General features: G+C 43.8%; 2 protein-coding genes across 2 annotated transcripts; one reads left to right on the top strand and one right to left on the bottom strand.

Moving 5' to 3' along the window:
* The first annotated feature begins 580 nt into the window (after positions 1 to 580).
* tatdn2 (TatD DNase domain containing 2) lies at positions 581 to 6,198 on the top strand. Its single transcript, XM_064956027.1, has 6 exons — positions 581 to 907; positions 1,086 to 1,520; positions 1,690 to 2,799; positions 2,914 to 3,041; positions 5,065 to 5,248; positions 5,369 to 6,198. Exons 1-6 carry the CDS (start codon positions 584 to 586, stop codon positions 5,507 to 5,509), a joined length of 2,322 nt encoding a protein of 773 aa, XP_064812099.1. The 5' UTR covers positions 581 to 583; the 3' UTR covers positions 5,510 to 6,198.
* Positions 6,199 to 7,698: 1,500 nt separating this feature from the next.
* ghrl (ghrelin/obestatin prepropeptide) lies at positions 7,699 to 10,724 on the bottom strand. Its single transcript, XM_064956018.1, has 4 exons — positions 10,550 to 10,724; positions 10,317 to 10,412; positions 9,337 to 9,448; positions 7,699 to 7,799 (listed from the first exon to the last, which is right to left on the bottom strand). The coding sequence occupies exons 1-4, from the start codon at positions 10,661 to 10,663 to the stop codon at positions 7,795 to 7,797; spliced, it is 327 nt and encodes a 108-aa protein (XP_064812090.1). The 5' UTR covers positions 10,664 to 10,724; the 3' UTR covers positions 7,699 to 7,794.
* Between the last annotated feature and the right edge of the window lie 252 nt (positions 10,725 to 10,976).

The following is a 10,976-nucleotide window of genomic DNA, read 5'->3' as shown; positions in this document are numbered from 1 at the left end:
TATTAAGCTAGGTTTCTAGGTAGGTAACGTTAGCTAGCTAGGTTAGGTAGCAACTGAGTTAAAGCATGGTAGCAGAACCCTGCAATTTACATGTCAGACCGAGTTTTACTAGCCACAGTATCCAGACCAGAGATGTGGCTTTGACATGTGAGAAAGAAACCCATGTTGATTTGTGAAGGTTAACGTTAGTTAGCTAGCTAACAAGCCCGTCTGTAGTCGAAAACTTCACATCTTAAAACAGAACGGAAACTTTGTTATCCATATTTTTTCCTTCTGTGATTTCATTAGGGGAAATGATGCCTCTGTGCTCAACCTCTTGGAAAGACAAATGGAGAACAAAGTTTCAGGTCTGTTTCTACAGAAAATAACAATTTGTTTGGAAGAAACAGCTCTGCAGGGTAAAACTGAACTTTAACAAATTGTTGTCCATTGGTGTTTTTCAAATTGTGATGTGTCTGATACATTGGGAAGATACAAATCACTGAACCTCGTGCTTGTTCTGAGGACAATTTGAAGGTATTGTTTGACTTTAGTGACTAATAATGCATCTCTTTTGCTTGTATTTTTGACAAGGGTGTCTGAGATGGACAGCAACAACAGAGAGAAGGTGAAGTTTGACTGGCTACAGACAACACTCAGCTCGCCTACAAAGTTCCGCAAGAGCAATGGTGGCACACCCAAGCCCATCCGTTGGAGTGTGTCGCCCAGTGAGGTTTTAACTGCCCCTGATCTGAACGTGTCGGCTGGCCTGGGAGAGCTGGAGGGCATCTGCCTAGACACACCCAAGAGAAAGGAGGTCACCTCGTCAGACGACCCCAGCGGGAGCAACCTCTTCACAGGGAAAATCAAGGGGCTCAGGAATCTCTCCAGAAAATGTCTGAAAGATATCACTCCCTCTGAGTCCAAGGTAAATCATGACTGTGGACTCTGCTAAGCAATTCAATGCACGGACCATTGCTCTGTTCTCCCAAATGTCATCTTTCTTTGCCTCTTCTCCTACATTAACTCAGATGGCCAGTGTTACATGTCATTTACTGGTGTTGCTTCCATTGGATATATCTTTGTCAATTTTGTTTTTTCCTTAGGCGGTACTCAAGGACACAACATCCCAGTCAGAAAGCCGTGTCTCCTCACCTACACCTTCAGCCTGTGGTCTGAAGAGGAAAGACCGGACCCCACAGGAGGGGTCGAAGGCCATTTACCTGAAGGCTTTGACCGCCGCTATCAGGGGAAGAGGAGAGAAGCAGTCCCCGGCCAAAGCGACTGCCGGGAAAAGCCCTTCTTTCGCGAAGAAGAAGTCCACAAAAAAGAACCCGTCTTTGGACACAGCCAATGACAACATGCCCAGTTTGGAACCAGACGACTGCGCGGCTCTTGACTTGGACTGCTGCTCAGCCCAGTCAGAGAGCGAGTCAGAGGACATGGCTCCCCTCGAGGGCGGAGACTACTATTTCCGCCCAATGGTGTTTGAGGAAACAGGGACACAGGATGAGAACACTGGTCTCAAAAAAGACACAAGGGTGAGTCACAGGAGAAAAAAAGGTTCAGAAGGTTGGTTAGCAGGAATTTACATGTTTAGTATGGATAATTGGTTGGGGGGGGGGGTTAAATTAAGAGAAATATTTTGTTCCTGAACCTATATTATTATTCAATAGAGATATCGCCCTATTCTCTCCTTTTCCACCTCAGAGTGTGGTGCTGAAAAGGGATAACTCCCCTGATTGGTCAGATGTTGAGGACCCTGTGGTGGTGGAGACCTTCTCCCAGGAGGAGTCTCCATCGCATTCCACTGCCAAGGTGGAGCCCAAGAGAGGGGTCAGCAGCAGTGACTCGTCCTTACCTGCTCTGGACTACATTCCTAACTCTCTACTTTACTTCACGAAGCCTCAAACATACCACCCAGACACCTGGAAACTCAACTTTCCTGCTGTGAATGCTCAGAGTGGTAGCATTACAGCGCCCTCTCTCACCTCCCCCTCTACAAACAGACTGAATGGTGTTGTTCAGCCACCCAGTGAGAGCCCAGCTCAGATCTTCCCTCAGTCATGGAGGACGGTGTTCATTTCCTCCAAGCAAATCCCCCAAGAGAAGCCAAACAGTGCACAGCCGCCTGCCCCCGGGACACCCAGGACTGGCATGGGGGGCATCGGTGTCCCGTGCTCCCCCAGCAGTGTCTCCTCCTCCCCGGATCCCTTTGCTCTGTGGGAGCCTGCTATTTGCTCCAGCAACACTTCGCCTGCTACACACAAAATCCACCCCCTGTTCTCCAGCCCCTACCGCCCCTGTGAACAGACCTTCCGGAGGTACTCTGACGGAGGCCACTCATTTCCCTCTTCCTCCCCCTCCAGGTGCTATGACAACAGCACCAACACCAGGAGAATGTCAGTGGGGGTGGAGCCTATCTGGGCATGCGACCCGTCCCAGCGGAGGGTGAGCCAACATGGCTTCGTGGACACCCACTGCCACCTGGACATGCTGTGGGGCAAGCTGGGCTTCCGGGGCACCTTTGCCCGCTTCCGCAGCCTGCACCAGAGCAGCTTCCCGACTGATTTTCACGGCTGCATTGCCGACTTCTGCAACCCTCGGATCATGGTGCGGGAAGCGCTGTGGGAGGGCCTGCTGGCGGAGGAGCTGGTCTGGGGGGCGTTCGGGTGCCACCCCCACTTCGCCAAGGAGTACTCTGAGGTCCACGAGCGTAGCATTCTAATGGCCATGCGACACCCTAAAGCTATAGCCTTTGGCGAGATTGGCCTGGACTACTCCCACAAGAACTCCACCAACACATCCAGGCAGAAAGAGGTATGGTCAGAACTTAATTTTCTCCCTCTCATTCAACTGACCCATTTGAAGTAGTTAATAACCTGCTGCTTGGTTGAGGTAGTGATGGTGTTGTGTGTTTGGCGCCCCCTGTAGGTGTTTGAACGTCAGCTGAAACTGGCTGTGGCTATGAACAAGCCTCTGGTGATCCACTGCAGGGACGCAGACGATGACCTGCTGCTCATCATGAAGAAGTGTGTGCCCCAGGACTACAAAATCCACAGGTCAGTGTCTGCATGTGTGTGTGACTGATACTGTTCATGGGGGAATTCGAAGTAACAGAATTACAATTTGACTGTTTTTTGTTTCACTTTTAAAATGTGTGCCGAACAAAAACCATTGATTTCAAAGTTTAACAATCCATACAACTCTATAGACGGGTTAGCATCAGGAAAACAAAGCGCACGCTTCAGTGGGGCAGAAGCTTGTATAGTGATTCTGGATGGCCAGATGGCTATCAACAATGACAAGAAGCTGCCATGTGGAGAATTGTAGGTTTCTTGTTCTTGATACCATGTCTTGTTTTGACTGATGTCACGTCTACGCTAATATGGAAAAACAATTTTCTAGCTAGATGAGCAACAACTAGCAATGTATTTGAGAAGTGCTCATTACGCAAATGTATGTTTTCAATAAACATTGGAGACTAACTATAGTTTACATGTTGTCAACAGTCTAAGCCAACCTCGTCTGTTTTGCCCCATAGTCGCGCACATGTCGGTTTTGTTGCTAAACAACCAACACGTTCAAAGTATTCCTTGTATATAGACAACTTCCACAGAAAAATTTACAAAAACAAATTTAGTGGAAGAACTGTGCAGATGATAACTTTGCTAACAGAATTATGGTAAAATCTCCTTCAGTGTTTTATGCGACCACCTTTTCCAAAAACTTAAATATCTGCTTTGTTTTTTAACTACAGTAAGAAATGGATTTACATCATAGGTCCCTGATCTGTACTACACAGAAATGCATATGAATGTCATTCTCCATGTTTCACAAGTTTAGAAATTGCAGCAGAGTAGAGTAAGAGTGCAGTACAATATAGTACAGTAGAGTGGATTACAGTATAATTTAGTACATTACAATATACTGTACTCTACTTTTCTTTACTGTATTGTACTAATGTATTGGATTGTACTCTACTGTGCTGTCACTCTACTATGCTGTCCAAACTTGTGAAACATATCTATGATAGGTTCAGTTTTGGTCCTGTCCATTTGTGGATGTTAACATTAACGTCAGGGTGGACTGACCAAATTTCTACTACTTTTCAACGTCAATGAACGACTGGTGTCGGCCAGTGCTGGTAACAGACGCTGGTAACAGTAAATGGAAAAAGAGGGGGCTCATGTGTCGGTAGGAGCTGGGGGAGGTGACATTAACCGGAGAGGGAGTGGTTGTCGAGACGGACTGTTTTAACACTTGGTTTAACAAGCAGCCATAAACCAAACCGTTTTGAGCTGAACATAACAGTATGCCAGTGGAAGGGAAAACAGTAGCAGGTGACACAACTTGTTTGTGGCTGCTATGAGTTCCCATTGTAGCCAATTCAGTTCTGTAATTCTGTATTTCCATGACTGTTTTGGTAATTCTGTTACTAACAGAATGATGAGTTTTAATCACGTAATAATTCACAAGAGAATTTGATATCAGTAAATCTAATTGGTAGGTCTACCATTACTTGTTATAAGTCTGTGAACTTTCATTATCTTCCCTCATGAGGGAGAGAAATAAGAAAATATCTTAAAGGGATTCTCCAGTACTTTTGTTCTTTTTAGCCAGTAGTTCTGAAAGTAGCACCCACGAGCCAAAAGTGGTCCCTGAAAAAAAATCTGATGTGCACCATGTCATTGCTCTCTTTCTCGCTCTACTGTGTGTGATTCTTGCTAGCTGTCACTCAAATGGTGAGGTGCTGAATCTCATTGGCTGGAACTCAAATTGCTAGGGGCTGGTCCACATGGGGGGAAATGTAGGGGAAGTGGTGCAACAAAGCTTCCAGAAAACAGTCACTTTCAAACTAAGGATTTTGTGGCTAATAGAGGTAAGTCAGTAATTCTGCTCATAGATTATGCATGTATGAACTACACATTGTAACATCCAGCCTAAAGCGGGAGGTAAAAAAAATATATATACTTACTAGTCGCCAAAGTACTGGAGCATGTCTTAAAACATTTGTTTTTGGTAACAGAATAACAAGGCAATGTTTCTTAAACTTAGACTTACATTTGCCTTTCTTTTCCACAGACACTGTTTCACCAACAGTTACCCGGTGATCGAGCCCTTCCTGAAGGAGTTTCCCAACCTGTGTGTGGGCTTCACGGCTCTCATCACCTACCCTAGTGCATACGAGGCCCGTGACGCGATCCGCAAGATCCCCCTCGACCGCATCCTCCTGGAGACAGACGCACCCTATTTCCTGCCCCGACAGGTACACACAAACAACACACATTTGGGAGGGTACCGATTCACAAGCTTGGCGTATACAGGTGAAAGTTTAAGGTTGACAGTGCATGTATGTAAATCGTTTTGGTTCTCTGTGTACCGGTAGGTTAGTAAGGATGTCTGTAGGTTTGCCCACCCAGGCATGGGTATACACACCCTGCGTGAGATCAGCCTTCTGAAGGGAGAAAGCATCACCACAGTGCTCACCACGATCCGACGCAACACCACCCAGCTCTACGGCATATGACCACGACGACAGGGAAGGTCACCACGGAGGCCATGACTGCCACCCTTGTAGGCATGGAAAGTACAAGGTGTAGCTGTCGTAGTGACCTGACACACACTTGCCCTCCTCAAACATAGGCAGCCTCATGGAGGAGAGAATTGTTATCGAAGGTTCACATTAAAGAATAATTGTTAAACTACATATAGAATAAATCAACTATGTTTTCCAAACTGGTTTTGTTTGCAGCCTGTGGCATTTAATGTCTGAAAATATATTTTTGGTAGTTAATGCATTGCAGAAAAATGTATATACGATAAGAGAAAAAAGTATGTAGTTGTCAAGCTTTGTTTTAGCTGGCCCCAAGCCCTTGCATAGTTTTAGGAGTTAAGTCTGAGGCTAGCAGGCATTAGGAGCATGAAATGCTCAGTTTGTGCTTCACTCTGTTCTAAAAGATCCCAATGGTTTCAGCAACTATGATCTCACTCTGGAATCCAAATCTTATTTTATTTTTACCTTTATTTTTTTATTCGATTTGACAGAAGCTTTAATTTGTTTAATTTTGGTGTTTGTAATCATTTTACTCTACTTTGCTGACTTGTGAAATGGTTTGGTTTTGATTTAGTCGATGTAGAAGCCTTCCTTCCCTTCCTGGTTCCTTCCTCACTATCAAAGGCTGTTATGTACTCAATTAAAAGCTTATTTTTACTTTCTCCTAATTTGTGTGAATTGATACATGAGCACTTTGGTCCTTTGAATACAGCTCTTTCTCTCCAGCACCCCTCATTAAACTCCTCTCCTATCAAGAACATGGAGGCTGCATTAGGTCAATTTACTCTCAACAGGTAAATACCTCTGAGGGTGCTGGTGTACTCAGTGGTTGGTAATGGTAGAACAAGCCTGTTATGTGCAAAGGCAATTTAAAGGTTAATACTTTACTCTACTTTACTCTTTAGTTCCACTGGTGTCAATTCAGTCCTTATGTGTAGTTTGATGGGAAGGAATTGTGTATGCTTCATGTCTGGTACACTAAGGATAGATGTTTCGCGTGTAAAGGGGTTGCAGGGGTTTGTATAGACTAGAGGGCAACTGAGTAGAATGTCCATATAGGGCCTTGTCTTATACAGAATTCTGTAGTGTTTTGTATGGGGGGAACCAGGCTGAACATCTCTGCCGTTAGGGAGAAATAAGGTTGATTTTATTTCCAGATTTAATAGAGACATGAAGTGGCTGAGTGGCCTGTCCATTAGCCACTCCTGTGAGCAGTCAGATGGGTTAAGAAAGAGTTCAGCTTTAGCACTTCCATTTGAGAATGATTGACAGGAGCACCCAGTGACACATCCAGAGAGACACTACCATCACACCAGATCAAAGTGGAAAAGCTGCTAGGACAATGGGTTCAATGTGTGAATGGTACCTAAAGTGCTTCTACTGAACCCAGAGAAACTTTTTTGAGTTATTCAAGGGCACACGTCTCCCATGTAACTGTTTTGTGTTCTACTTGAGCCTGTTGTATATAGGTCTGGATATGCGAGTACACTCTTGTTGGAAGGGCAGCCTGGAGTTCGAGACGAGGCCTTCTAATACAACCTAATAAAACATGTGGCCCACAGCGCACTGCCAGAGGTGCCCTAGTTCCCCAGGTCTGAGTAGCAGCCTCTTCAGCTGACCTGAAACAGATAAACAAGACACAAAGAGAGGGTTCTTTCCTTCAATGGATACATGGTCATAATTTATTATTTTTTTTTACCTTTATTTAACCAGGCAAGTCAGTTAAGAACAAATTCTTATTTTCAATGACGGCCTGGGAACAGTGGGTTAACTGCCTGTTCAGGGGCAGAACGACAGATTTTGTACCTTGTCAGCTCGGGGGTTTGAACTCTCAACCTCTCAACTAGTCCAACGCTCTAACCACTAGGCTACACTGCCGCCCCATGTCAAGCGTCCTATTCACTGCACTGTGACTGTAATCTGACCAGATCAAATGAGTTGCAGGAAACAGCTGAGGGAATTTAGTGAGATCGATGGGCTGTTTCATATTCTCCTGGTGCTCAAATTCAGATGTTTTGCCATTATGAGCCGCTACCTAAGAAAGTATTTTTACTAGAGAACTCTTTGAAGATAAGGATGACAGATCTGTTCAAAGACCCAAAATGACCCAGGGAGTAAGGAAGCAGTGTTATTTTATTCATCTTTTACAATTCAAATAATGTTCACACAGTAAATCGGGTATAAGACAAGTTGAGAAAGGAAAGTTGGAGAACAGGAAATGGAGGTTCTTTGTATTCCGTGTCTATGCCAAGTCGTGATCATTCTGAAACACAAAAACATGATTTTAAACAATGCTGCTCTGGAACATTTAATGCACTCTGCTGTCTGTCTGATGGTTTAGATTTGACAGAGGGCTGTTCTTTGGCTCCAAATATGTGCTAATGAGTTGTTATAGCTACCATCATGAACAGGCAGTGTATCGCTATCCAGTGGCAACCTGTCATTCAGGGAAAGTGGGACTCTGAGCCCCACCTGCTTAGCAAAAAAATGAATATACACCACCGTTCAAGCAATTTTTTTGTCCATTAAAATAGCATCAATTATCAGAAATACAGTGTAGGCAGTTAAATTTGTAAATGACTTGAAGCTGGAAACGGATGATTGAAAAAAAAATGGATATCTACAGTACATTATCAGCAACCATCTGTGTTCTAATGGCACGTTGCATTAGCTAATCCAAGTTCATAATTTTAAAAGGCTAATTGATCATTAGAAAACCCTTTTGCAATTATGTTAGCACAGCTGAAAACTGTTCTGATTAAAGAAGCAATAAAACTGGCCTTCTTTAGACTAGTGGAGTATCTGGAGCATCAGCATTTGTGGGTTCGATTACAGGCTCAAAATGTCTATTCTTTTTCTGAGAAATGAAGGCTATTCCATTTGAGAAATTTCCAAGAAACTGAAGATCTCGGTCAATGCTGTATACTACTCCCTTCACAGAACAGTGCAAACTGACTTTAACCAGAATAGAAAGAGGAGTGGGAGGCCCCGGTGCACAACTGAGCAAGAGGACAAGTACATTACAGTGTCTAGTTTGAGAAACAGATGCCTCACAAGTCCTCAACTGGCAGCTTAATTAAATAGTACCCGCAAAACACCAGTCGCAACATCAACAGTGAAGAGGCAACTCCGGGATGCTGGCCTTCTTGGCAGAGTTGCAACGAAAAAGCCATATCTCAGACTGGCCAATAAAATATTAAGATGAGGAAAAGAACACAGACATTGGACAATTGTTCTGAATTCGGTTGCTGTACATTAGAAAATACTGAAGAGATAGTTATATTGACTACATCTATCTTAACTCGCTCATTAATGTCTTAATCGAAATTACGGATGACCTCTTATCCGTTCCCTTGTATAATAGTATGTACATCTCAATTGTCAGTAGAAACCACATTTGTATAAGCAAGTCAACCATATCAGCTGTTTAAAAAAATATATATGTAGCAAATGAGGCTGAATTAACTGTTTCGCTGACAGACAAGGATCAGCTGATAACCAGGTGTAGCAGTGGTAAGGTGTTGGGACTGCTGTTGGGACTCTGCTATTGGGACAGCTTTATGTAGGCCCTAACAGTTTGTGGGCACCATTTGTCACCGTTATAGTGCAATTAATGTCTTGTTTAGTGTTGTGTTGTGTTATAGTGCAATTAATGTCTTGTTTAGTGTTGTGGCTTTGCTGCTATGCATTAAATAAAAGTTGAGTTTGCCCCACCAAGATATACATGCTAAAATCGCCACGGTCTCTATCCAACTAGAGTAGTAGTGCTGTATGTAAGTTCAAATGTCATCGCAGGGCACCTGCAGTGGCAGTGTCTCCCAGGATGTCCTGCAGGATCTTCTGCAGCACGGCACCATACTCCTGGAACTCCTCCTCACTCATGGTGATGCCCATCTCAAAAGGAGCCTTGATCTGAGAACAGGCAGAGCTGATCAGTATCCAAATTAAACCTAGCCCTTAACTTCCCTTGGCATGTTATGTGGTTTTCAAAGCAACATGTTAATAAAGCCATTTTAGACCCTTTTTTTTAAATGTCACCTTTATTTAACCAGGTAGGCCGGTTGAGAACAAGTTCTCATTTACAACTGCGACATGGCTAAGATAAAGCAAAGCAGTGTGACACGAACAACAACACAGAGTTACACATGGAATAAACAAACTTACAGTCAATAACACAATATACAGTGTGTGCAAATGGCGTGAGGAGGTAAGGCAATAAATAGGCCATAGTAGCAAGTAATTACAATTCAGCTAATTAACACTGGAGTGATAGATGTGCAGATGATGATGTGCAAGTAGAAATAATGGTGTGCAAAAGAGCAGAAAAGTAAATAAAAACATAGTGGATCCAGGCAATGAGGCAGTGATCGCTGAGATCCTGATTAAAAACAGCATAGGTGTATTTGGAGGGCAATTTGGTCAGGATAATATCTATGAGGGTGCCCATGTTTACAGATTTTGGGTTGTACCTGGTGGGTTCCTTGATCATTTTTTGTGAGACTGAGGGTGTCGAGCTTAGATTGTCGGTCTGCCGGGGTGTTAAGCATATCCCAGTTTAGGTCACCTAACAGAACGAACTCTGAAGATAGATGAGGGGCAATCAATTCACATATGGTGTCCAAGGCACAGCTGGGAGCTGAGGGGGGTCTATAACAGGCAGCAACAGTGAGAGACTTAGGCTGGGTGGATGGTAGGAGCATTGGGTTGATTTGGGTTCAGCAGCAGTGAGGATTTGTAGAGCTATTTTCAAGAGGTAAATCCATGTGCATGTGTCACTTACCGTATTGTGTTTGTCTTCCTGGTGAAGGGGACCCTCAAACAGCTCAGCAAAGCTCTCAATGTCTCGCCGACCAACTCGAGGGGGCTTCCCTTTACCCTGCAGGGCCAGGCCGTGACAGTGAGTCACACTACCTTATTCACACATTTAGTATAACATTACTCACACACATTTTACACACAATTCGTAAACCTTACTCACAAACACACACATGTGCTACACCTTACCTGTCTTACCTGTGGTTTCTGGGAGGGGCTGAGGAAGCTGGAGCCAGCACTGACTGACTTGGCCCACAGAGCCAGAGTACACAGCATCAGTATCATGAGACCTGTGTTTCTCTTCAGTGGCATGATGGATGGCTGTTTGCGCTTTGTAGAGAGAACTCACCAAATACAAATTAACAACATTTTAAAGCACTGTATATTGTGATGCTTTTACCCAAAGCATTCCTATGGCAAAATATGACATACATTTAACTTGTGTATAAATGAATTGAGATACCAAACCTAAATATAATCTCCTCTGATATCTTATTTATTGAAAACTAATTGTTATACTCACCAGATAAACCTTGGACATTGATATGGTTGGACTAGGGTCTCTTTTCACCTTATATACCTATTCTTATGTTTACCTCTGAGACATTTGGAATCCAAACACATA

Source organism: Oncorhynchus masou, chromosome 5 (genome assembly GCF_036934945.1).
Source record: "Oncorhynchus masou masou isolate Uvic2021 chromosome 5, UVic_Omas_1.1, whole genome shotgun sequence".
NCBI classification, from domain to species: Eukaryota; Metazoa; Chordata; class Actinopteri; order Salmoniformes; family Salmonidae; genus Oncorhynchus; species Oncorhynchus masou.
The sequence above is the reverse complement of the archived record's forward strand: the minus strand, read 5'-3'. Positions and strand labels throughout refer to the sequence as shown.

Coding starts and splice junctions, on each gene's coding strand:
- tatdn2 (XM_064956027.1), top strand. CDS start 584: ATGGACAGCAACAACAGAGAGAAGGTGAAGTTTGACTGGCTACAGACA. Junction 2,800..2,913: donor ACACATCCAGGCAGAAAGAG/GTATGGTCAGAA, acceptor CGCCCCCTGTAG/GTGTTTGAACGTCAGCTGAA. Junction 3,042..5,064: donor CAGGACTACAAAATCCACAG/GTCAGTGTCTGC, acceptor TCTTTTCCACAG/ACACTGTTTCACCAACAGTT.
- ghrl (XM_064956018.1), bottom strand. CDS start 10,663: ATGCCACTGAAGAGAAACACAGGTCTCATGATACTGATGCTGTGTACT. Junction 10,413..10,549: donor GCCCCTCCCAGAAACCACAG/GTAAGACAGGTA, acceptor CTGGCCCTGCAG/GGTAAAGGGAAGCCCCCTCG. Junction 9,449..10,316: donor AGGAAGACAAACACAATACG/GTAAGTGACACA, acceptor GCCTGTTCTCAG/ATCAAGGCTCCTTTTGAGAT.